This window comes from Eptesicus fuscus, chromosome 14 (genome assembly GCF_027574615.1).
Source record: "Eptesicus fuscus isolate TK198812 chromosome 14, DD_ASM_mEF_20220401, whole genome shotgun sequence".
Classification (NCBI taxonomy): Eukaryota; Metazoa; Chordata; class Mammalia; order Chiroptera; family Vespertilionidae; genus Eptesicus; species Eptesicus fuscus.
The window spans coordinates 5472341-5499824 of record NC_072486.1 but is presented as its reverse complement, the minus strand read 5'-3'; the positions used below and the strand labels follow the sequence as shown (position 1 = coordinate 5499824).

General features: G+C 47.1%; 1 protein-coding gene across 2 annotated transcripts in view; it reads right to left on the bottom strand.

Annotated features, from left to right (window-relative positions):
* AOAH (acyloxyacyl hydrolase) overlaps positions 1 to 27272 on the bottom strand; it is a 90588-nt gene extending 63316 nt beyond the window's left edge. For both annotated transcript variants that reach the window (XM_054726322.1, XM_054726323.1), the window contains exons 1-4: positions 26789 to 27272; positions 13509 to 13604; positions 4992 to 5058; positions 3016 to 3115 (exon numbers count right to left, since the gene is read on the bottom strand). In XM_054726322.1, coding sequence (XP_054582297.1) covers positions 3016 to 3115; positions 4992 to 5058; positions 13509 to 13604; positions 26789 to 26915 — 390 coding nt within the window. In that variant the 5' untranslated portion in view covers positions 26916 to 27272. The remainder of the gene's footprint in view (positions 1 to 3015; positions 3116 to 4991; positions 5059 to 13508; positions 13605 to 26788) is intronic.
* Between the last annotated feature and the right edge of the window lie 212 nt (positions 27273 to 27484).

The window sequence follows — 27484 nt, the reverse complement described above, 5'->3', positions numbered from 1 at the left end:
GCACTTGGAGCCCCGTGAGAGGACCGGGGTGGCTGTCACTCAGCTCAGTTCTCCGGGGGTCGATGTGCAGGGAGGGAGGAGAGACGAGCGAAATCAAGTGACCGGGGCTGCCCCACACGCCGCTGACCCCTGCGTGCGGGTTTGGCCGCGGCCTCCGTGGTCCTGGCTGAAAGGCGAGGCCCGGCTGGTCTGGCCCCGGCCTGCACGTGCGCCGATACCAGCACGCAGAAGGGAGTCTAGATAAAGGGATGGTCTTTCCTCCCCAGAAGGAAAAGGGCGAAGGGACTCCGAGGCATCCGGGAAAGCTAATTGGTTTGCCTGTCTTAATGGCAGGCAAAGGGGGCAAATGGTGCTCGAGTGGAAATGAAGATAATTGTCTTTCCTCGGTAACCTTTCACTGCTGCCAATCTCCTGTTTAAGCATTCGTTTCTAAAGCGGGAGGGTCATGCTCTCCTCTTCTTTCAAGTGAAATCTTTAGACTGGAGGCTGCAACTGTCATCAGAGGCTGAAGAGAAAGTTTGGGAAGAGACTGGCAGCGGGATAGAAAACCCTTCGGCTGAAAGCCACAATGCTGTTGACGACTCAGCCGGGCCATCAGCAGACTCCCCGTCAAACCGTGAGATTTGTGATGGTCACATCTCTGCAGCTTCTCATTCCTCTCTCCCTTTGATTACGGTGCTTCCTTCTCCCAGCCTCAAACCCCTTTGAGCCTATTTAATGCTCACGAATGGATGGAAAATCCCAAGGATTTTTCCCTCTACACAGACCAGCCACCTGAACGTGTGCCCCACCCCCTCCCCCTGCCCCCAGGCCTGGCGTTGATGGGCAGAGATAGAGGGCTCATGTCTGGAGCCCGGGCTGAGTTCAGGTTTACTCAGCCGGTCTGGGACCTGGGTCAAGACCCTCAGCCTCAACTGCATGTTTGAGAAATTCCTGATGTCAGCTTGTTGAGTTCTCAGTTGAACAAGACTTTGTCCTGTCCACTCTGTCACACACAAACTTACTCCTCCCCAAACCTATGCCCGGCAGCTTCCTGGACCCTGCATCAAGGAAACAGGGTGAATTCCCTGTGCGCGCATAGCTCCCGCCCCCTCAGTGTTGGCTGCTTCTGGCTCCTGCAGAGATCGGTTCACTGGGGACCCTTCCAAAGGCTGGGCTGCTCTCCCGAGGCAGCGGCCCCCTCGCCGCAGTTTACCTTGACTCTGGGTGGTGGGCACACAATGAGGAATTCAGACCATGTGTCGTAGAAATGTACACGTGAAACCTACATGATCTTATTAACCAATGTCACCCCGATCCATTTAATTAAAAAATGTCAATTTAATATATAGCTCAAACCTCCAAAAAAAACAAAGTGTGAATACTTTTGTGTGAATACTTCCTGCAACAAGACTGTTACACGCAAAACACAGATGAATCTCACAGACAACGGAAGCCAGACACCAAGGACAACAAGCTGTGTGATTCCCTCCATGTGAAGTTCAAGATGGAACTGTGTATAAATGCACTCGCCTGGGGTGACAGATTACAGAATGGCAGCTACACGGGGATGGGTTTTGACTGGGAGGGGCATGAGGAAGGCTTCGGGCAGGCTGGGGGTGGTTTCCACCTCCGTCTTTACCCACCTTTCCTAGGCAGATAACTCTACCTGCTGGTGCACACCTGCTGTGGGGGTGTAGTTTGTGTGCCATGAAAACGATATTTCGAGTATAAACTGCATAGCGTATAAAAATAAAAATTTTTTTAAAGTTGAACATTTTGTGACTGTGTATAGCTGTGGGTGTGATGTATATACAACACGATGTTCTTTAAGGACATCAGACACCATGCCACGTGTCTTGGTGCACACACGTGTCCAATGTTATCAAAATGCAAGCACTACTATCAGTCCTCACATGCTACTTAAACACGTGAAAAGTTTATTTTTTTTATTAAAATGAACTATCTCTTCTAGAAACCAGTGGAGCCCAGAGTTTCTCGGGTGGAATTAGGGGACACGGAACGGACACCGTAGTCCATGACCGAGGAAGCATGACATGCATGCACACCCCAGGCATTGTATCTCTTTCTTCATCACTTACTACGGTCAGTCAGCAAAGCCATGTTCATCGGTTAGGCCCCAGGGTGATAAATAGACTTCATTCCAATGAGGATAAAAAGGGCATTACAAATAGAACAGCAAACTGCTGTGTTGTATACAGAAAAGCTGCAATTCTGGGAAAGGAGGCACAGAATTTTATTTTGTCTTTTATTTTTACAGGAAGCTTCTGAAAGTCACTATTGTGAGTCCTAACTAGATTTAATATCATACTGTCACTCAGAGTCTGGGAAGGGCATTGTGTCAACACTGCAGCCTTCCGCGGCCTGCATTCCAATTACAGACTATCCAACCTGATGTAGTACACACAGGGTATTGCACACAGCTATCTCTTAATAATAATGATATTGATAATAATTATATGAGCTACCATTTTTCTGAACACTTTTTAAAAAAATGTAGTAGGCATTGTGCTAAGCATTTAAAATGTCTGAGCTCACTTACTTCCCATAATTGATCTTGAAGGAGGGATTTTGGGTATTTTATTACACCTATTTGATGTGGGGGAGAACAATAAAGGTCAGACTAGCGTGACCAATTGCCCACATTTCCCCAGATGTGGGAATTTCTTTGCTTGTACCAGCAAAGTCCTGGGCAAACTGGGGTGAGTTGATCACCTTCTAAAAGTGACTTGCTTGATATTTAAGCAGGTAAATATCAAGAGAGGGATGTAAACCTCTTCTGTCCTCAGCTGGTCTGATTTCCTACCAATTGCCAGCCCCGCATAATGGGTCAACAGGAAAGGCATTTTTTTTTTGGAACTTGAGACTATTCTCTCACACGATGTAATTGAAAATGTCATCTCGCCTCTTTCTGTCCCCAAGTCTCTGAGTGCGTACAGCTGAGCTTGCCTTTACACACCCAAAGGGCATGCGTGTCACTGCCATCTGACGTCCGCGTGAAAGCCACTCACTCACCTTGGGCAGTGGGTAGAGGTGACACGGCGCCTGGCCCGGGCCCTGGTGACAGAACTCCAGTGTGTGACACACCACATCAGCATTCATATCAGCACTGAGCCTGCAGGGAGATGGGCCAAACAAAGGAGACTGCGATCTCTCAGGCATCAGAAAGCAGAAGCGATTTCAAAGCAAGCTCAGTCCCAGAATGGACCCTATGCCCCTCCATGCAGGGCAGCGTGGCCTGGAGTCCGTCCTGGGTGTGCTGGCTCACGATTTCCTGCCCCCCTGCTCGCACCTGCATTTAGAACGAGGTCCTGGGGGCAAGGGTGTGAGCAGCCCTGAGCTGTGTGTCAGCTTCACCAGAGCATGACACTCTTTTAGGCAGAAGCCACAAATAAAATCGGGAAAGGAAAGGTGGACAGGGGCGTAATTTGATGGAAATGCTATTTTAAAGTTTCCCAGGGATTGTAGCAAAAAAAAAAAAAAAAAAATCATTTATGGTATAGCCTTCAACTCCTACAATTATTTTCTTAGGCATAATGCAAATCATCGCTTCCCTTTAAAGTAAATATTTCTTTACTTTATGGAAGAAAATACAATCATGTTGACTTTTCCCCCTGGGGAGGGGGTAAGAATTGTATTCTTCAAATATTTCGGTCTATGTCTAGGTTTGAAGGGACTAAAACAAACCTTCCATAGCCATTTTCTACCTCATCTTACCAAGAAGAATGAGCGCCATGTGCTGCTTCAAATGAAGGGACAGGAAAGCACGAACTTTGAGTAACTTTTCCAAGTAAACTATTCATTCAAGCCCAACCCAAACCACACCACACCACACCAAAGCAACAGAAACAAAGAAACCAGAAACAGATCGGCACTATCCAAAGGCTAATCTTGGAAGGACAGTTATAGATTCTAGAAGATACTTTTTTTCCCCCCGGTACCCATATTAGTTGCTTGCTGAGTGGAGTTTCTCCTCTCATGGTGTGCTCCTCTTACAGCTCATTTTAATCAACCAGATGCACTTCTGGGGTGCGATGGGCCCTGACGCTGACAACCTCATGATTTAGTTTTACCTGAATTTCAGGTCCCAATGTTAAATGTGGTTCCTAACCCAGAAGGCATCATGCCTCTTCATTATTTCACACCAGTCAATTCTCAGTGATTAATGGACTATTATTCAGCAATTACATGTCCGACCCACAGGCAAGTCACAGGATGTTGTTAGGAAGTGGGACACCTGAGCGTTCAGGTTTATTCCCCCAAGAACCTGGGTCATGCAGGGAGGGCTACTTCTAAGAGCAGCCAATCGTAGCCAGCGACCTCATGCTGGGTCCTCCTATGCCTGGTCTTGACCTCCATTGTGACACAGGTTGTCATAGCAAAACGGATCCTGGTCTTCTGTTTGTCTTACCTCCCTTCCTGGTATCTATTTATACTTCCCACTCAATCATAAAATTTTGTATTCCGAACCTAGGTGCTCTCAGAGATCAGGAGAAGCCTCAATTACTAAATTTTTTAGAAGAAAAATGAAAAAAAGGGGGTTTCTAGCAATTATGACACATAAGGGGGAATCATTTATTGCACCGTCTTCTTCAAAGTGCCCTCCCCCCTATACTATGGAGAATTAGTCACCTCATGACCTTGAATCATCTCAAAACCATTTCCTCCCCTTCCCACCACCGATTGGGAGCGACTCTCTGTTGGTGGCTTGCTGGGCCCATTCTTTCTTAACACCTGTGTGCACTTGTAGTTGTGGAAGGCGGGGACTTACACAGCCCCCATCTGCAGTGCCTGGTTCAGGGTCTGTCTGTCCTCTCTCTGACCCTTGTTCCTATCCGGCTCGCCCACTCACTATTGACAAGAACTGGGATACCGCAGCTCCAGGCCTTGCTCAGTAGAGTCTCCCGCTGGGAACGGGCAGGCTGCCTCCCAGGGTTTCTGCTCCCCACCTGTCCCAGAGAGACATCGGATCAACGTGCCGGCGTACTCACAGTTTTATGATATCTGGTCCAAACGTGCGAACCACTAGGTAGCAGGTGGCTTTTAAGAACAGTTTTTCTAAGAAAAACAAAGAGGGGAAAGGGAATATTTTTTATTATGATGAATATAACACACGAGTTGATAATGATCATCTTTCCTAGGAACTAAGCTGAGTGATTAACTGATCATTAACGCAAGTCATTAATTGTAAGGGTTGGCGGAATGTTACAGTTAATGTAGCCATTAAAATACAATTTCCATCTCAGGTTCATGGGCATGCCAGTGTGTTTACTGTACATGCTAAAGAGCACTTGTTTATTTTTAGAATGCAGTTAAATTCTGGGCTTTTATTTTATTTTTATAGCAGCGAACATCTGAATGGGGGTGATCCCATTTGCTGAAGTTGAAAGAAACAGGGCTCGCTTTAAAGTACGTAATCTGAAACACTGCTTTGTTAAAAATATTCCTCCCTGGTGTTCATTTGGGGAAAAAAGATGTTGCCTTGGCTATTTAGTTTTTGCAGCTGGTATTTCAGAGATAAAAGGAGACCAACTGTGAGAGGTGTCCCTGCCCTGCCACCTACACCAGAGATCTCTCTCTCTCTCTCTCTATCTCTCTCTGTCTCTCTCTCTCTCTCTCTCTCTCTCTCTCTCTTTCCCTCCTCCTCCTCCTCCTCCTCCTCCTCCTCCTCCTCCTCCTCCTCCTCCTCCTCCTCCTCCTCCACAGAAGTGCTTTGTGGGTTGATCTGTCTGCACGGTGAGATGTGTTAATTCCCTGGTCCTGTTCTCCAGTTTGTGGGTTCTTGTGGAACTGGAAATCCCAAGGAGGACCTCGGCATTGTCAGGGACAGATGGGCTGACCTGGAAAAGGATGGGAAACCCTCCCAGAAGAGAATTGATCTGGTCATGCTCATCTCAGACTGGGCTTCCCTTGCTTGGCGGGTAGGAGAGTGAAAACACACGATCAGTTCAGGGAACTTTCTCTTGTTCTTCATTTTTACTCAGTGGTAAATAATGTCAACATTTTATGTTAAATTAGATACAGTCATAGAACTTTTTCTTTTTTACAATAATGTATAAGACTTTAAACACAGTGTGTTTTTAAAAAAATATATTTTTATTGATTTTAGAGAGAGGGATAGAAACATCTATGCTGAGAGAATAATTGATTGGCTGTCTCCTGCAGGACCCACACAGGGGATCGAGCTTGCAACCCAAATGTGTGCCCTGACCAGGAATCAAACCCTGACTTCCTGGTTATGGGTTGATGCTCAACCACTGAGCCACACTGGCCAGGCCACAGTGTGCTTTTGAGGTAGGAACTAGAAACTTCCCCACATTACTTTTAACCTTACAGAAATCTATACTAATAAAAGGGTAATATGCTAATTAGACCAGGCATCTTCTGGATGTCCTCTGGACAAAGCCACAGTGGCGGCGGGCAAAGGCAGAGGTGGTTAGGGGCAATCATGCCAGCAGGGGAGGGCATTTAGGGGCGATCAGGCTGGCAGGGGAACAGTTAGGGGGCAATCAGGCTGGCAGGGGAGGGCAGTTAGGGGCGATTCGGCCGGTAGGCAAGTGAACCATTAGGAGCCAGTGGTCCCAGATTGCGAGAGGGATCCCGGATTGAAGAGGGTGCAGGCCAGGCTGAGGGGACCCCCCCCCCCCCCCACCAATGCACAAATTTCATGCACCAGGTCTCTAGTAAAAATAATAAAAAATGATGAGGGAATACTATGAACATCTGCCTGACAGCAAAATAGATCACTTAGATGAAATGCAAAAACTCCTAGAAAGACCAACTGTCCAAATGGAGTCAAGAATAAACAGACAATCTGAGTAGACATATAACAAGAGATTGAATTAGTTATCAAGAGTTTCCATAAATAAACCAGGACCAGATGGCTTCACTGATGAATTGTACCAACTCTTTTAAAAAAGCATCTGAATAGACATTTCTCCAAAGAAGATATGCAAATGGCCAAGAAGCACATGAAAAGATGCTCAACATCCTTAGCTATTAAGGAAATGCAACTCAAACCACAAGGAGATACCACTTCACGCCCACTGGGAGATGCTATAATCAGAATGACAGCTGGTAACATGCATTGAGGGTGTGGCGAAACCAAACCCTCATCCACTGCCAGGAGGGGTGGGGGATGGAAAACGGGGCAGCCACTTTGGTAAACAGTCTGGAAGTTCCTCAAATGGCTAAACATAGAGTTACCATAGGGCCCAACAATTCTAGGTATACACTCAAGGGAATAAAAAACGCACACATCCACATAAAAACGTGTACAGGGACGATCAGAGCAGCATGATTCCAAATAGCCAAGAAGTGGGAGCAAGTCAACCCAAATATCTGTTCACTAATGACTGGATGGACGGAATGGGCTCAGTCCAGACAATGGAATATCACTCAGCATGCAGAGCAGTGACGTTCTGACACTCACTACACAGGTGACCACGAAAACCTCATGCTGAATGCAAGAAGCAGTTCAAAAGACCATGTATTGCGTAATTCCGTTGATATGAAAGGCCCAGAATAGGCAAATTCAGAGACAGAAAGTAGGTTAGTGGTTGCTCAGGGAGTGGGGAGGTGGCAAGTTTGGGGGGTATGGAGAAGGGGAGCAGGTCCCTTTTGGGTACAATGAAAATGTTCTGAAGTGGACTGTGCTGATGGAGGCTCCATTCTGTGAATAAAACCACCGAATTAGACACTTTAAGGGGGCAAAGTGTAAAGTATGTGACTCTCAGTACAACTGCTTAAAAATGACAGAGGTGCCTGGCCAGGGTGGCTCAGTGGTTGAGTCTCGACCCAGGAACCAAGAGGTCACGGTTCGATTCCGGATCAGGGCACATGGCTGATTGCAGGCTCAATCCCCAGTGGGGGGTGTGCAGGAGGCAGCCGACTGATGTTTCTCTCTCATCACTGATGTTTCTATCCCTCTCCCCTCCTTCCTCTCTGAAATCAGTAAAAACATATTTTTACAAAACGATATACGCTCTTCTCCCAGGTGCTCCTCCCTGGGATGCTGAAGTGAAGGGCGACCGGAAGCTCTGACCATCAGACCTCAGGCCCCAGCTCAGCACCCGCTCAGGCTTCTGCCCTTAGTCGGGCTGCTCCCTCGCGGGCGGCAGTCTCCTCCTCTGAAAGGGCGGGTGGTGCAGTGTCCGTCTGCACCATGCTGGGAGTTTGGGGCATTATGTGACAGAGTCAGAAGCCCGCGGGAAGCACGCTGGAAGCGAGTTTCAGGTGTTGCTGATGGAGAAACAGCTTGGCCAAGAGCAGATTGATTTAAAACCGACATCAGGCTGTTCTTTGATAAACTTGCAGGACTGCCTGGGAGGCAGAGGAAATTCGCTTTCTTTCTGGTGAAACTAGAAGTGTGTGTGAGTGTGCGCGTGCATGTGTGTGTATGTGTGAGTGTGCATGTGTGTATGTGTGTGAGTGTGAGAGTGTGTGTGAGTGTATGTGTGAGTATGTGTGTGAGTGTGCATGTGTGTGTATGTGTGTGAGTGTGTGTGAGTGTGAGAGTGTGTGTGAGTGTGCATGCATGTTAGTGTGTGTGTGTGTGTGTGTGTTCTTTCATTCAGAGGTGTGGAGATATAAAGGAAGGTTTCTAATAGATTGTGAATGTCCGATAATAGGAGGATGGATAAATAAGATGGAGGCCATTTATATGGAGAAGAACTAGAGAGAGATTGAGGCTTGGCCTAGCGCTGTGTGTCTCAGTGTGTGCAGACCTCAGCATCCTGCGGAGTGAAAAGGAGAAGCTGCAGAGCGGCGCGCACAGTGGGCACTGATGTAAATTTAAAGCCCCCACGAGGGAGGATTCTGGGAAGATGATGGCTGGGGCAGCAGTTTTGAAATTTCTTTGAATCTCGAACAATTTCTCTCTCTCTCTCTGACATAAAACAACTCAAACCAAGATTGGTGATATTTAGGGCACCATCTTGGCTTCTTCTGACTCATAATAGGAAATTTCAGAGGCTGTTGAGGTACAAAGAGAGAGAGAGAGAGCGAGAGAGAGAGAGAGCGAGAGAGAGAGAGAGCGCGAGCGCGCATCTGGATAGGAAAACCAAAAACCATAGACAATAGTTACAACAAAACTAAGTATATCCAAGTTCCCCAACATACATTAGACAATTAGACAAGGCAAACCATACAGAGCCACAGGCCTTGTGGGTTATCAACGTCCATGTGGAAGAAAGTGGAGGGAAGCAATGGGATGTCAGATAAACCCAAGCACAGGAGAATCCCCGAATAACCCAGAGGTGTGGGCTGGAAGGTGGTGGGCCTGGGAGGGGCTGTGCCCACTGCAGCCCAGGTGCGTGCAGAGGCTCCAGGCGGGAGGGTCGGGCACCTGCAGTCAAGGAACTGACCAGCAGAGCCCTCTGCAGGACAGAGCTCAGGGAAGAGGAACTGCTGGGCCTGGAGCCGACACTGAGCAGGACTGAAGCCATGTAGAGAGAAAGCCAGAAAAAGTGGGCAGGGGAACAGAGTCAGGAAATCTCAGAAAGCAAGCTGTCTCTCCCCCGCTCCCCGCCCCCAAACACACACACGCACCCAGAAACAGAGGAAGCAGGAGTTCTGTGCATTTAGAAAAGCTACCCCGAACCACTTCTTTTCCTAAGAGTTTTGGAAAACTAATTTCATATAAAAATGAGCAACAGAAATGTATCTAGGTCAACACCCATACAAAGTTATTATAAGAAGAAGAAAAAAAAAAAAAGAATAAGGAACAGAACCAAATCCCCACAGATAGCAAAAGCATGCCAGAAAGTCATTCCAAAAAGGGATTAAAACATAATATTTCAAAATGAACTAAGAAGCATTAATAAAATGATATAGACATGAAAGAACAACAGAAATGAGAATTAGAAAAACTCAGACATGGAAAACAGAATTCAGGGAAGAGTACAAGACTATAAAATAAATGAAGTCTGAGCTAGAGTGAACAGAAGAAGGGAAGGCAATGCTGATGTCTTAGGAGAAATAGAAAGGTGAAAGGGAGGGAAAATGTGATATAAAATAAATGAAGAGATAAAAAGAATTCAAGAGATAGGCAGAATATCGAAGGTAGGCAAAGAAGATTCAAAATAGGAATAATAGGAATCCCCGAAGAAAAAAACAACAAAATAAGGCAACTGAACAAATACTACCAACTTTCCTGAAATTGTAAATGTATTTGAACACCCTCCCCCCGCAAACCCCCCCCCCCCTCCCGATTGAGAGGGCACACTGCATGCCTCAAAACATCAATGCACAACAACTAACACCAAGACATATTCTGGTCAGGAGGCTAGATTTTATAGAAGAAAGAAAAATAATCCTTTGAACTTCTAGGCAAAAATAGACTTATTGAAACAAAAAGAAAATTAGATTATCATTATGCTTTTTTAATAACATATTTAAGATACTTCGGGAAAGAAATGGTGTGCCAAGGATTTTTATTTCCAGAAAAACATTGACTTTCAACTATAAAGGGCACAGACAGCTTGTTATCAAACATGCAAGAGGTTCGGGGAATATTTCCCATGAGCCCTTCCTGAGGCATGAGCTCGAGGCAACAACTCAACTAGACAGACATGCTCAGAAGGGCTGAAGGGGACCATCCATCACAGAGCAGCTGATGAAACTAATAAGAAATGAGGGTGAAAGGGAATGGGTATTGGATGGAATGGCGATATGCTCAGATAACACAGTGCGATGATTAAATAAGAAATGGGAAAAGCATGGGCAGAAAACAATTTTAACTGCTCTCAATGATTATAAAACATATTAATGGTAGTCGTATGAGGATTGATATTCTGAGGCTGTTCTATGTGCAATGAGGGATAGGTAAGTGAATAATTATGGGCTATTTTAATCCTATCAATCCCTTTGACCTTGAGAATTAGGACTCAGAGTGCAGGAAGAAGCAGATTACCGTATGTAGAGCACAGATTAAGAAAAATTTTCTGTAGTCCTGAATTTCAATTCCAAGTGTCAATATGAACGCAATAGAAATATTATTTTAAAATTACATATTTTATCTATGTATATTTCTATCAGTGTCTACGGAAGAGAAGACTGATTAGCTCAATAGCAATGAGCATTTCTAGGCACCAGATTGTGGTCTTAAAATATTATTTTCCACCTAAAGAAACCAGGGCTTCTAGGGGAAATGACTAATGTCAAGCCTGGAGCTGGCAATGTACAGGAGAGGGCTGGAACACCTGTCATACCAGTTAGTGAGGTGACCTAGGCCCTGTCAGACCAGTTAGTGAGGTGACCTAGGCCCTGTCAGACCAGTTAGTGAGGTGACCTAGGCCCCCCTGTCAGACCAGTTAGTGAGGTGACCTAGGCCCTGTCAGACCAGTTAGTGAGGTGACCTAGGCCCACCTGTCAGACCAGTTAGTGAGGTGACCTAGGCCCACCTGTCAGACCAGTTAGTGAGGTGACCTAGGCCCACCTGTCAGACCAGTTAGTGAGGTGACCTAGGCCCACGTCAAAGGCCTCAGGAGCCAACGAGAAGAGGGTCCCATTGGTCAAAGCTGGGACAATTTGGGCTTCAAAAGGATAATAAACGAAATAGACTCAAACTCGTCAGATATGTATAAATTCACGAGTTTATGACATTTTAAAGAAAGCCAATTGACTACTTTGGGATGATACTAGAAAGGCAGCGAATTGTTTGAAAACTGGCAAATAAAACAAAATAATTAAGTATTTATCCTCCTTCCCTGGTATGAATGGTATCATTAGGGACTCTGGGCAAAATGCCTTTACAATATTTCTGAAGAGGAGGGGAACTGTCTCTAATATACTCCAGTTACTAAATGACATATATAAATGAGAGATTAAAATAGCACCATTTTGCAATCCCCTGTGAACTAATAGGTCTGGTCATCGAGCGTCAACAAAAAGAGAAAAAAGAAAGCCACTTCTGCTGGCCTCCGATGAAAGAAAACACCGCACTTAGAGTCTTGCCAAAGAAATCAAACTGGAGTCTGATCAAGTCTCTGGACACAGCTGCCAATTTTCAGGAAATACAGAGCACAGAGAAACGCACTCAATTATACTGCAGGGATGCATCAGCAAAATCCAGACTATGGGAAACTCTTCAAGGCATATTCCATAGCTAAATTATAAGGAAAAGGGAGGGATGAGAAGGAAGCTAGTAGATTAAAATAGACTTAAAAGACACATCAAAAAATTTAAAACTGGTCAAGACGATGGTATCTCGGCATGCCCACTTGGGTGATAACACTGTAAAGCAATGCAAGGAAATGATTACAGTAAAATTCAGGACACCATTCTTTTAGGGAGAAGAAGGGATTTGTGATGGCATGGGGTGTGTGGATGGGGATTCCAGAGTGGCTACCTATCTGTTCCTTCTTGACCTCAGGTATGTTTGCAAGTATACATTTATTTTGTGTAATTTTCTACATTTAGTTTACCAAGAAAAAGTTAAAAAATCACCCATAGGACAATACTATTCATTGGGTATAGATTCATACAAAAGAAGGTGAAAGTATAAGGCTTGACAAGAACAAGACCCGTTAAGTTCCTGTGTGTGGCTCCCTCCAGAGAGGTAGGTGGATGGAACTGGTGGTTGGGGAGACCCAAGGGTGTTTCAAGGTTATCCTAATTCCACAAAAGAAAGACCTGATGTATGTCAACATCTTAGCAATGGCCAATCTGGGACAGGGTAAACACGTGTGTTTGTATGGTATCCTCTCCCAGCCTTTAGTTTTGAATTTTAAAAGTTTAGCTCGTGAACGCATATTGTGACTGCATGCAAGAAGTTCTCTGAAAACACTTTGGTGCGATTGGCCGCATGCTGCATAAATCGAGGATACAATTACCTTTAGTCCAACTACTTTTACTTAGGGAAAATAATGTAGGCACCCCTGATGAATTAGTTTCTTAACATTAAATGAATGAAAACTTGACTGTCAAGGAAGTTTATACATTGTGACTGTTCACCTAACAGTATCTTGAAGAGATAAAAGAATATTTTCTTTCTGCTGAGATTGAAAAACAAATACATGACGTGTTTAAACCACCAATCAGCTCCTTCCTTTGCAGGGTGCGTAAGGGATTTTATTGAGATCCAGTTCAAATGGATGGAACGTTCCCAGGTTACCCTCCCCTTTGGGGCTTTGTGATCAGTTGTCTTCTCAGCCTAATGCTTCATGTTGGGTCTGCGCATGCATCCAGGTATGTGTATGTGGTCAAATGAACAAACATTATTGAAAACTGTTCATTATTTTGATCACGATTGACCACCATTATTCTGCCACGATGGGAAAAGAATGTCAGAGGATAAAACTTCCTGGAGTGATTTTCTTGTGTTTGTTTCCATTTCTATGAGCCCCATAAGAATATCAATAGACAGAAATAACACAATCAGCTTCTCCTCCACAGGTGTAGGGTGTAAACTCATTAATGATGGCCCATGATGACCCATGATGAACCATGATGACCCACAAGTAAGAAAAAAGAGGGGCCCTCAGCTGCAGGCCTGTTTCCATATTTACCTGGCAGGTAGCTGCACAGTCTCTCCATGGAGGCCTGGACCGTGGAGTTGTGGACTTGAGCCAGCTGTTCGATCACAGACACCACCAGCACACAGCCTGTAGGAGAGAAGACCATGTCAGCAGGGCCGCCCAGAGCCTGTGCTGGGGAGTCCGGGGAAGGAAGGGGCAATGTGTGTGTCCTCAAGAACACCAGCTCTTTCCAAAGCAGAGAACTCCTGTTTGCCATTCACCTTCGACAACCTACCAGGGGCAGAATTCACTGTGACTTGTAGTGAAACGTGATGTGTGGTAAGAAGATGGTGGGTTTGGGGTTAGAAAGGCTGGTTGTCAGCCAGCTTTGCCACTTGTAATCTACGTGACCTTGGGGGAGTCAATGAATCTTGCTTTTTTCTGTTTCTTTTGATCTCCTGGGAGGAAGGTATCATTTAAAGGAGATGGTGCCCGGGTTGAGTTTTGCACCTAAATCTTGGACTTACCATCCAGCCTGTCTAAGCTTTGGTTTCCTCACGCAAAGTAAGTCATAACACATTTCTCATGGGGCTGCGGTGAAGATTAAATGCGGTAACTGTCGGGGAGCACAGGAGACTTGGTTGGAAAGTTTGTAAGGAGGAAAATTCCGAAAAAAAGGATTGGGCTGAAGGCAGCCTGCCCTGTTTACCAGAATTCTGACTTAGGGGAGTTTGGCCAAAGGCGGCTGCCCCTAACTGTTCCTTGACCTTCCCAAATATGTCTGTGCACGTGCAGACCCTTGGGTGTTTACCGGAATCTTTATGCTTCATCTTTAGATGTCCTTGCTTAAAGGGCACTGCAGACACATGTGTCCTCCCAAGATTACTTACCCTACTGACTGTATCTAAAAGATAAACTTTATCTCAAACTGCTGTTACAATAAAAGCCTGAAGAGGCAGGTGATCGGGGCTGTCTGGTTCCTTTAGCCAGGCAGTCCCTTAGCCCTCTCTTTCACAGCAAACGTGTCAGAGTAATCATTCATCCGTTGCTCAGGATCTGCTGGTCAGCCCCAGCAGATAACAGTGCAACAGAGCGTGCTTTTAAAATAATGCTATTGTAAAATATTATTTCACCTCACAGCTACAAGCACACGGCTTGAAGGCATGTACTCATATAATGTATCCCGAAGGAACCTTGGATTAAGATAGAAATCTGGAAAGTATCATGGTAAGTGAAATAAGCCAGTCAGAGAAAGACAAGTATCACATGATCTCACTCATATGTGGAATCTAATGAACAAAATACACTGATGAACAAAATAGATCCAAAGACAGAGAAGCATGGAACAGACGGTGGAATCTCAGAGGGAAGTCGGGGGAGGATAGGAAGAGATCAACCAAAGAACTTGTGTGCATATGTGCATAACCCATGGGCACAGACAATAGTGTGGTGAAGGCCTGGGGTAGGGGGCAGGGATGGGCTGGGAGAGGTCAATGGGGGCTACAAGGGGACATATGTAATTCTTTCAACAGCAAAGATTTTTAAAAAAGATAGAAATATATGCCTTCAGCTACCTTGATATATGGTAAGTGTCAAGACCCAGAATTGCAAGACAGAAACTCCTAGAAGGTTCCTTGATCTCCTGAACTGCTGGGGAGGCCCGGAGGGAGGGGCTCTCTCCTCTGTAGGGAAGGGGTTGGAGGGTCCAAGGTCAGTAGGTCTCTGCCAGGAGACTGCTAGGCCTCCCTGAGATGGGAGGGACGGCCCTTACTAGCAGAGCTGTTTCCAAGGAGGCAAAAGAAAGCGTCCTTCCGCCCGAGATGGAGCTGCAGGCCTGGCTCAGCATCGATCTCACTGTTACCCTCTGCTAAGGAGCTGGGCCCACGGTCACCTGCAAGGTGCCAGTACAGCCAAGTGTCCGCAGGACTCCGTGCAGGAAGGTGGTGGGGGCAGGCGTGAAGAGCACCATGGGGCAGCGCTCCCCAGAGGGAAAGGAAACCGGTAAGATGAGGCCTTGCCAACAAAGACACTGCAGCACCGGACGAGGCGCCGGCACCCACTGCTCCGTGCCCTCAGGCGGAGCTGGGCAGAGCTGGGCGTAGCAGATCCTAGCTGGTGCGACCTTGAGAGCCTCGGCCTCACTCCTCGGAGAGCAACGCCTTGCGGGGGCCTTTATCCACGCCCACCATCAAGGCCGAGTAGATGTGCTTTTGACCTAGTCCCTGCACTGAGGGTTTTATCACCTTGCTATGAATTTAGTAGCTGATACTCATTAGCATTTTATGGTCGAGAAAGCACTTTCATATACATTTTCTTTTATTTTAAAAATAAATTTAAAAAAGGATAGATGCAATCTCATTTTAGAAAATTAAAAAAAGAATATAGAACAGCATAAAAAAGATGAATGTCACTCAAATCACCCAGAGATAAACCAATTTCACTTTTATTTTAAATCCATAAAGTATGTTTAATACATGTTAATATTTTCACCACGTATAATACATTTTTACAGCCTGACCTGTCTCTGCCCTGCCTGTTAAGTTAGGTGGAGCTAAATGAATTGTAACAGCAGTTGAAAATCAATTACAAATAATTATGTTGCAATGCGATAAGAGTTGGCAGTGGGGTACAGTTGAAAAAGGGGGAGGCTTTGAAATAAGAAAAACAAACTTGGGTTTCAATCCTGGCTCTGTCACTTACAGATGGAGTGCCTGTAAATGAGTTACTATCCTGGGACTTTGTGTAAGAGCTGAGAGTCAGACGTACCCTCCGGGAAGGGTGAATGGGTCTTCCTCTCGCTCTGAGTGCCTGACGGAGGCCTGGTTTGCAGCAGGGGGACTGGAGGTGTCAGCTGACTTGATGTGAGCTAATGGAGCTGACTTGATGTGAGCTAACGGGACAGGCGGCCACCTGAGTGACATCGCCCTTGGCGGTTGCTGGGGGTCGCCACGGGGGAGGGCTCACGGTGCACCTGCCGTTGTGCCTGGCTCAGGCACCTCCCGGGCGCACCTGCTGTTGCTCCGGCTCAGGCACCTCCCCGGCGCGTTATCTTTGTTCTGGTCTCATCACAGGATGTGGCTCCCCTGCTCATCTGGTGTGAAACGGCCAGTGCCCCTTCCTGAGTCAAACAGCAGGTTCCACAGCACACGTCCCGGTGTGCGGCTCAGGACCGAAGAGGAACGCGGTGGGGGCGGGTGGAGATCGTGCACAGCCACTGCCTCAGACGGCGTCTCGTCAAGGAGCTGCGAGCGGGGCGCCAGGATGGGACGTCCAGAAAATCTAAGGCAGAGCAGGTGGGAGGAAAGGCATCCCAGGAGAGGAACGAGGCTGGGGCCCGAAAGAGCATGGCCTCTTTCTCCACGTTTTCCACAATTAGTGGCGAGTGTTCTTTCTCTCTGGTTCCTAAAGGAACAATGCCTCACAGTGGGTAGACTTGGTGAGTTCAGGGAGCAGGAGTATTGGGTGAATGGGAAGCGTCAGGGGACTCTTCTTGGAATTTTCCTCCAGGAGGCTTCATAATGGGGGGTCCCAGTGACCACAAACCCTGCACACCATCCCCTTCCCCTAATGGGCATGGGCTGCTCAGGACCAACTGGACTTCGTCCTTAAAGACTTAGGCTTTTCTTAGACTCAGCAGAATCCCGCCCAGGGTTCATTTAAAAATATATATATTTTTATTGTTTTTAGAGAGAATGGAAGGGAGAGGAAGAGAAACATCAATTGGCTGCCTCCTGCATGCCCCCTCCTGGGGATTGAGCCTGTGTGGGGAGCAGCTACAGCGTTTGGACAGGTTCAAGCCTTGGACTGACAAGAGGGCACAGTTCTCTCATGGCCACATGCAAGTCCCAGCTTGGAGGGCAGGGCCCTCCCAGCACAATTATAGCCAACAGCTGTAGTTGTAAGCTTGAACCTATGGCCTCACGTGCCTGAGTGATATAGGCTGCAAGTAAACAAGGCTTGATCAGGTGCATGTAGTTGAGTAGAATTGAAACCCACGAGAAGGCTGTAAACATCTTGACCATGGCCTTACTGTGCCTCGCGGCATCGGCTGTAAAATAAAGACACAGCTTGTAGTTCGTGGCGCTGTCGCTGTCTCTCCATCAGGGAAGCAGCGTCCCACCGAGACCCAGCTTTCATTCTCTTGCCTTTCAGCCGCCCCCACTCAGGTTCACCGTTGGCCATGCTGGCGTGGCACAAGCCTGCAGCCCCACCATGTGCCCTGACCAGGAATCCAACCGTGACTTCTTGGTGCATGGGACCACACTCAACCATGGAGCCACACCGCCAGGGCCCACCACGGGTTCTTAGACTTTCCTGACTCCTTGGCTACAGGCTAACGTTGGAAGTCATTAGCTCAATAAAAAGGAGCCCAGAGAAGGAAAGTCAGTGTCTCTGAAGACCGGGGGGTCTTGGCACCATCATCACTCTGCCTGGGGAAGAGCGTGCTGATCAAGGGCGCCCTGGGGGAAGGCAGGCGATGGGGCTTGAAATATGTGAGCGCCCAGGTGGGGCCCGGCTCTGATGTGAGTTCTGCTCCCTGCGCGGTTCCGCCCATTTCCCGTGGGCTCAGCTCCTCTTCCCGGCGATTGTTCATTTGGGTCTACAGCGAGGCATGTCCCGAATCCCTCAGTGGCAAGAACGGAGAGATTGGCTTTGCGATTGCTTCTCATAAGAGGTTGCACTGCCCTGACAAGTTAAAGAATGTTTTCCTTGGGAGAGATGCATGGGCAGAGTGATTGCTCCATTACAGACTATTCTCCGGCTGCTAATAAAAGGTCTGGCTCTGCTAACTCGAATTTGTCCGAGCGGCTGTTCATTAAGGGAGGATGACAGCGGGGAGCGCTATGCATTTTCTCCGCGGTCACCGTCTGCGATCGCACGACGGGAAGGCTCCTCTCACCTGGCGCCTGGAAATAGCCTGATGGACACCGACACGGCTGCTGCGGCAGGAGAAGCAGCGAAGGGGCTGAATAGAAACACCCGCCACAGAGACCTGCCTCTGGACGCAGCGCGGGGAGGCTGCAGACGGTGCCGCAGCATCCTTCAGACGTGACACCGAGCTCTTGGAATGCTAGTTACACTCAGATCTGCGCTGGCTGGAAAGGCGGCCGACTGCAGAGAGCGGCCTGCTGGACTCCCGTTTGTCTGAAGCCCCCACTTCACCGAAAAGCCTTGAAAGCACCTGGCAGTTGTGAGAGCCTGGCTCCCTGCGACGGCACTTCCTCGTTCACCCGAGGAGGAGCATAAGTGATTCATTCCACGGTTAGAGTGTCCTTTCAGCTTTCAAAGTGTATCGCATACATTATCATCTCATTCAAACCCCACCGAGATGGAGGGGTTTGGTGCATGGGAGGTTAGGTGCATGGGATGGGGGCTGGAACCGAGTGGGTATTGGCTGAGTCCCTTTCAGATGCCGGCGCGGTGCTGGGCGCTGGGCTCAGGCTGAGAACACACGGGTATGGCTCCTGCCCTCTTACAGGTTATGTTATTTGAGGGAAAAGGGATCATAAGTAAGCAAACACAATTATAAATAATTTTAGGTGCTCTGAAGAGAAGGAGCAGGGTGAAGTAACAGAGGGGAGTGATGAAGAGGGGGTATAACCCTTCGTAGGTAGAGCTGATAGAGAACGCTTCTTGGAAGAACACATAAAAAATGGCTAATATAACGGAAAGGAGAAAGCAGATTGGGGAACTGGAGCAGGCTTTGTAGGCAGGGGGCATTGGTACCCACTTCAAAGTAATGAACCTGGTGCCAGAACCCACTGGTGGGAGCTGAGGTGCGGGCAGGACATGGGCTGCGGAGACGGCAAAAGAGGTAGGGATTTATCCCGAGAACAAGGGGAAGTCAAGGATGGTTTGGTGCAGACGCTGCTCGGATCCGATCTGTGCCTTTGGAATGTCATGCTGGCTATCTGAGGAAAGAGCTTAGGGGAGGGGGTGGGGCAAAGGCGGGAGCAGAGAGATGAATTAGGAGACTATTTTGGTCCTGGAGAGAGATGGCGGGTTGGCTAGAGCAATGTGCGGCGGGGGGGACGGAGGAAAATGGACAGACTTGGGATGGACTGTGGAGGTTGGCCTGATAGGATGTATTGAAGAGTTGATGGGAAGACATGTGAAGACGTGAGAATCAGAAGGACTTCTTGGCTTCTGCGTGGCCCTGGGAGGTGGAGAGCACAGTTCCTGGAGCCCACCATGCCTGGGTGTGGGCCCCTGCATCCCTGTGGGACCAACATGAGTTTGTCAGGTGTGTCCCCTCCCCAGTGTTCCTTCACAAGCACCTGAATTCTGTTCGCCTCACATTTCCCCGGAGGGTGGGAGCAGAGGATGATTTTATATTCAGTAATTTTAATCAACAACTGTCATCCCAGGCCTTTCTCATGTTGGTGAGAAGAAAAAGGAAATAAGAAAGCCAGGTGTGAAAATCATCACCTAGAATGACCCAACTGTCCGCTCATTCCCCTGAGATGTTGGTGACTGCACCAGAGAGGGCAGCACACAGCCCAGTGTGAACACTGCACCTCTATCCTTCCTTCCGGCACACAGTAGGCATCTAACAATTGCTAGTTTCTATCTCACCTGCTGAGTCCATCATGGGGCAAAGGTATATTCTCCATAAACTCTTTAAAACAGAAGCTCATGAACTTATCTTTAAAAATCACTGTAATATCAACAATGTTTTAGCTTTTCTATGGTTGCTTTTTTCTTTTTTGAATTGCAGGTATTTAGTGGTTTCACTACATTTGGGAAGATTAGGCTCTGTGGCCTTTCGCAACCACCCCCTGAAATACCGTTTTTATCAGAAAATGCTCACTGGGTTCCAAACTGCTAACTCTCCCTAGAATTCTGGCAATGACAGTGGCACTATATCCGATGGTTGCTGGTGAGAACAGGGCTGAGGGCATTCCAAGGAGAGCAGGGCCCAAGCCAGGGCAGGGAGAGACCATGCACAGGCTGAGCCGAGAGGTACAGGGTGGTTGGCTTGGCTGGTTTGGAAATACATAAAACATTAATAATAAAGAAACAAGAGTGAAGACACCAGGAGCCATTCCATCCTGTTATGCATTCAACACCTACTTATGAGCACCTACTATGTGCTCAGAAGCGTGAGGAGACAAAGGGGAATAAGAGAAGTTACAGACCAGTAGAAAGACTGATGACTAGAAGAACCATCTGGTCATTGCAACCTGTAGGTGCTGGGGTACAGGGACCTGTTAGAGCTTGGGGACCACAGAGGAGGAAGGACCTTAACTCTGCCCTGGGAGACAGTGACGGTCTCCTGGCGGAGCTGAGCCATAAGGAACGGGAGGACCTCACTCGACAGAAAAAGGCAGGGAAGGCCTTCAGGGAGAGACTTGTAGGTGAGAGAGAGAAGAGCTGGCCAAGGCTCCATGCTGTAGAGTCCAGAGTGTAGATCAATGGCTTTCAGACATTTTGCTCTGCGCCCCCTTGAAAAACGATGTACCCCTTCCACATATTAATGGATGTTTAAATATTATTAAATATATATCAATTTAAATAGCTGCAAAGTATATAATTTCAGGCAGATTGTAGATATAACAATAGAAATAATATATTAATCTTCTATATATGTCCAAAGAAATCTAAATATGATAGTGATTTATATGTATTCTTACCCATTTAAAATATATAATTAAACTGTTCTTTCACATTGAGAAATTTATGTTGATAATTCCTCTCTTTGAATTCATATTTCAATGAAAAGTCTACTTCTTTGTATTTTTCTTCAATTATCAAATTTTATCCCAATGTAATATACTTTAATGGTTGAAAGTATTTTATTGGCCACACTATTATACTTCTTAACATTAAAAACAGGTATAAAATTTTAGTAAAGATTAATTTCCTGTTAATATAACATCTAAGTATTAAAAATTCTTCTGGATATAGTTTCCTTTATTAATAAAATTCACTTATCTAAACAATATATATTGGCAATTTGATAAACAATTCCTAAATAGTAAAGGTACATTTTAAAAAATATATTTTGTTATTGATTTCAGAGAGGAAGGTAGAGGGAGAGAGAGACAGAAACATCAATGATGAGAGGGAATCATTGATTGGCTGCCTCCTGCATACCTCCTACTGGGGATCAAGCCAGTAACCCTGGGCATGTGCCCTGACTGGGAATCAAACTGTGACCTCCTGGTTCATAGGTTGACCACTGAACCACATCAGGCCGGACATAAAGGTAATTTTCATTGAAATTGCTTATCTTAATAAGAGGGTTAGGCCTTTTTAATTAGTACCTATATCTGTTGAAAAATATGACTTATCCATATAAAGTGACAAGGTTCAGGATCATGTCTGTTGCTATTTTCCATTTAAAAAGTAAGTGCCAAGAAAACACATTTACTTAATGAAGTAAATGGGAATGAAAGGACTTTTGATATAGTAATGTCACTCAACGCATTAACTCCTTCTCAGTTAAATGCCAAAAATCATAGCGTGATCTATCATAGAAAATTATCCCAAATGATCTGTCGCTTGACAACTCTATTTACTCCCCCTTGAGTGTGTTGAAAGCTAAGAACGAGAAACCACCTGACTTGCAAGAACATTTGTTACCTAGTCACTCTCTCCATTTCTGGGAAATATAAGAAATGTTTTGCTAAGACTTATCTTTTAATTATGTCTATTCACTTGGAGAGACCTTGTTAAAACCTAACAGACTCAAAAAAAATTGGGAAGCTGAACCATTGCTCTTTTCAGTGCACTTTTGCCTTTACAGTGTTTTAAGTAAAATCTTTTAATGCACACTTCATATGTATTTCTGTCGAATGCTGGATCTGCAGAATTAGTTCATTAAGTTATGAAAAATGCCCTTCATATAAACCTCAATGGCCAAGTCAGCTCTTCACATAAGTGGTGAGATGATGAAATGTTTTCTCTTTCAGTGGTAGGGGTGGCTTATGAACAAGTGTTCAGTTACAGAGAAGGAGAGAAAGTGAAATTTCTGTGTATATATAAGTTGTGATCATAAATTTTCAACCTCTGCTGGCTGTTTCTAAATCTTCTTTTTGCCAGTCACACTGTCGTATTACCCTTCACATTGGCTGGAAAACATAGGACCACCTTTTTTTTTTTTTAATCATTCAAACTATAAAGTCATCTCTGAGCATTTTATGTGGGGTGTCAGTGGGGGGGGTGGGAAGAGGAGGTTTTAACAGGGTCTGAAGACATGTTATATATTTAAGTAAACATAAATGAGGAGAAAAATTATGTTTTTCTTTAACCTTTTATAAAACTTCCTGAGCACCAAATAGTGCTAAAAAAAATCCTCGATGAATTAATTTAAATGTCAATGACTTTGGCACATAAGGATTACTTTGCCTCTAAATCATCCATGTAAAGAAAATGATGCTTTGCAAAAAACAAACATGGCTCATTATTAATTCTATCACGTTTGGTGTCAGAAAGGGGCCCAGTAGAACCGTGTTGGCTTAGTGATCAGTGGGATGTCTAGTTCAGTGCAAACGCACTGTGGTAAATTGAAAAAGGTCCCACTGGGGCTTGGTCTGATGCTGGGTTATGTTCAAGATCATGGCCTCCAGGCGCACTGCGTGGGTCCCACTGCAAAGGCTCCCTGTGGGACGGAGCTGGGTTGTTCACGATGGGGAGGTTGGCGCCATCCTTCAGTGACATCTGTGTGGCTCCTTTTGGAGTATCTCCATCCCCAACAATTCCCGCTCTGTGTTTTTCTGCCTAGCTCATGTTTATTCTTGCTACTTGAGATCCTAGGAGTTATACCCTCGCTACCCAACATTGGCCAGTGCCCCAACGTCTGGGAAACAAGAGAATGGCATAAGACAATAGCAAGATAACAGAGGCAACGGTTTTTTAAAATATTGGATTTAGATATGACACACAAAAGACAAAAGAAAAAAATGGATAAATTGGACTTCAAATTTTAAAACCTTTGCACTTCCATGAATACCTCAAGATTACGCAAGGAACTTTTACAATTCAACAATAAGACAAAAAACAAACAAAATCCCCCAAAACCTCAAAATGGGCAATGGACTTGAATAAACATTTTTTCAGAGAAGCTATGCAAATGGCTAACATTTTGAGAAATGCAAATCAAAACAAAGTACCACTCTATCCCCCTGGGATTCTATAATAAAAAGATGGATAATTGTAAGTTAGATGGCTATTGACTGCTCTAGAAAACAGTCTGGAAGTTGCTCACAATGTTGACGTGGAGTTACATTTTGGCCCAGAAAGTCCATTCCTGGGTATACAGTATATACCCACAAGAATAAAAACATACCCCCACACTCAGCCTTGCACAGGAATGTTCACGGCAGAATCATTCATCATAGCCAGGAACAGGGAACAAGAGAAATGTCCCTCAACAATGAGCAGACAAGCAATGTGGGTGCATCCATGCAGGGAGTGTGGGTGCTGCAGGCTCACACTGGGGCCCTCTCCAGGCACTGCCTCCAGCAAAGGGAGCCCTCCCACTAGGGTCAGTTCACATCCCAGGATGGTTCAATGTGGGGGTTCCAAGGCCTGGAACCACTTCAGGACAACTCTAAAAAGCTATTTTAATTCCAGAACTTTGCATGGGATTGGCTGAGGATGGAGGTATATATATATATATATATATATATATATATATACATATATATATATTTTAGAAAGAGAAAGGGAGAGGGAGAGAGAAACATCAGTTGGTTGCCTCCTGCAGGCCCCTCACTGGGGATCGAGCGCACAACCCAGACATGTGCCCTCACTGGGAATCGAACCAGTGACCTCTCGGTGCAGGGACGATGCTCAACCACCTGCGCCACAATGGCCAGAGCATCTTGTATGGCTGCAGCAGAGCCCGCCTTCTCTTGCCCGCTCCACTGCCCTCACTCCCTCCAGGAGTTTTCCCCAACAGCACTCCTCAATAAACTCCATGGGCTCCAATTTCCGAGTCTGGTTCCCCGAGGAACCACTCTGAGACAGTAAGACACCAATTTGGACCACCGGCAGCAGCTGGCTCAGCCCACCGCCAGTGCTCAGTAAATGCTGATCACCCTGCAGACTGCTCTTGTACCCGCCTTTCTGGTTGTGATGATGACTGGGGAGTAATCATCCCTGCGGTTAGCCAGACGTTGTGAGTTGCTGGGCAAATAGGTGTTACATCATCATCTAAGCTAATCAGGAACAAACTCTCTGAGCTCTTGAGCCACAAAGTATATATTTTTAAATATATTTTTATTGATTTCAGAGAAGGGGGAGGGAGAGATAGAAACATCAAAGATGAGGGAGAACCATTGATCGGCTGCCTCCTGCCTGCGCCCCATGGGGATCCAGCCCACAACCCAGGCATGTGCCCTGACTGGGAATCAAACCGTGACCTCCTGGTTCATAGGTCGATGCTCTACCACTGAGCCACCGCAGCCATGCAGCCATGGAGTATTTTTACGGAAAAAGTGAACTTGTGTGGCCAGCAGAGATGGCCACAAATTCCTTGACACTCCCCATCCAAAGGAGGGGTCTGTCTGCTCCCCGTGAGTCTGAGTGGAGGGACCTCTGGCTGTTTTGACTGATAGAAGGTGGAGGAAGTGAGACTGGGGCAGTTCCCAGACCCAATCCGTGACAGGTTGGCAGCTCCTAGTTCCTGCGCTTTGGAACTCTCTCTCTGGGGTCCCTGAGCTGCCACGTAAGACGTCCTACTTCCCTGAGGCTGCCCTGCCGGGGAGGCTAAATACACAAGCTCTGATGGACATTCCCAGCTGAGCCAACCTTCTAGCCACCTCCCTCCCACAACGCACCAAGCATGTGAGTGAAGCTGTCTTGGATCATCCCAGACCCACCCATCTCCCATGTGAACCCCACTTAGTGACCTTGGTCAACCCTACACGGAGCAGAAGAATCACCAGCCAGGCTCTGAGAAATCCTTGACCCACAACATCATGATACAGCAAGATGGCCGGTTTTAATTTGTCATGCGGCAACAGACAACCAGATAACCCCATCCTGGGTCCCCTCAACACCTCCTTGAACTCTCAGGGCCTCGCTGGGAAAGGGGCAGGGAGGGGAATGCTTGGCTCGTGTCTGCTTGACAACTTGCCTAAATCTAAACATTAATCAGCAACCATCCTAGAGGTAGAACGTATTTCACTTGAGCCTTTCATCAAGTGTATTTCCACTAGCCAGGCTTTAGGGTCTTGTTCTGAGGAAATGAAATGGTGGCAACTAATTATTTGACAGAACCAAATAGTGGGTGAGGATGACCGCCCAGACATGGCCCCCAGGGGACACAGACCTCCAGGACTGTGGAGAGTAGACTCACAGGGATCCTGGGTCTGAGGTTTTCATGTAAAAGGAGACAATTAGAGGTGTGTTCCTAGATAACCACCCAAGGTCATGTTTCTCAAGAAACAGGACTAATTTAGATGTTTTCCTGTACTGTCTCCAGGAATAATGTGTCAGTGTCGGAATGTGTGTCTGGATTCTCCATGTGTAGGATGTGGCCATCACGCCTGCACTTGGGGTTCATTTTCCGAGTCACTCATTGAATCCTTGGCTCTAAGGACTGACCCGTTAAAACACCTGCCACTGTTTAGAAGCTAAAGGGATAATACGAAAATCAACGGTCTTACCCTACTTACTTCTCTAAAAGTACCCCCCGAAACAACAAAGCAACAACAACTTGGAAATAAAACACTTCCATACAAGACGAAGGAGCCATAGCTCAATCAAAGTCCGATGTTTCCAGGTGGCCAGCACCGCTGGGCTCCCTGAGAGAAAGGAGGAAACGGAGACCCCAGAGTCCTCGGTGTGTGCAAACACTCGCGCTGTACACGCGCGATCCCCATGCTCACAGCGTCCCTGGGAGGCGGGGGCTGTGTGTCATCAGTAAGAACACGGAGTCCTGGAGGGTGAAGCAACTTGCACAAGGTCTCACGGACAGTGAGGGATGGGGTGGGGGGTGGGCGGCGTGGAAACTCAGGTGTGTGTGTCTGAGTTCAAAGTGCACCTTCTTTCTAAGTGCGATGCTGCCTACTGTCCTGAAAGGCGCTCAGAGCTCCCCGCCCTGCTGTGGCCCGGCCCGGGGGCAATGCCCTCCAGGATCCAGCGCGGTGGATGGAGGACTTCCTACCCGCAACCGCGATCGCACGGAGGCTTCTCTCCACGCCCGGTGCGAGCAGTGGGACGGCGCTCAGACCCAAAGCTTTTGCCTGTCGGGAGGTTCTTGGTGTCTCACTTGGCATCTCACGGCGATGGATGTCATTAAATAGGTGACAACCTATGCAAGCCACGTTATTTGACCACATCCCAATGCCCACATACAAATATGCAAATGATGTACGTACCCACACAGGTGTGCCCGCGGGAGGGCCTGGCGCCGGGCTGGTCATCGTGGGCCGCAGAGGCCGAGGTGTGAACGGGCAGGAGAAGCAGCAGAGGGGCCGCCAGCAGCACTTTCCGGGGGGCCTTCATGTCGGGGCTCCGCGCCAGAGGGGCCAGCCGGGCCGCAGAGCCGCTGGCTGAGTGAGGCTGACCTCGAGGCGCAGAACGGAGCAGTCTCACCCCTTCTCTTCCGTCCTCTAACACACACTACATGCACCCCACACACTCACTGTTCACGACGTATGAGACCAATCCAGGTGCACACACACTCCCACGTCACTGGCTGCTACTGCAGATCCCCAGAGCGCCCCGGGCCGGAGAGCGGGCGGGGCCCCGCATGCAGCCCTTCTGCGCTGCAACCTGCCCCGAGGGAAGCACCCCAGTCGCAGCCGGGGCAGGAGCCGCACGTCTGTGCTTTCCGCCGAGGTCAGCGGCCCAAACCCCGGAGCCCCGGGGTGAGCAGGAGGCACTTCCCCTTCCCTTCTTGCGAAACTAAATTAAAACTAAAACTGCAGAAAAAAACCCATGAAACCACAAACACACCGCCCTGCAGTGACGGGATCAGCGGAGCCCACAGCCTGCAGAGACGGTCGTCTGTCCGCCCAGAAGTTGTTCAGTTTTGCTGCCAACAGCTTATGGGGAGGTCGCCTCCTGACTTT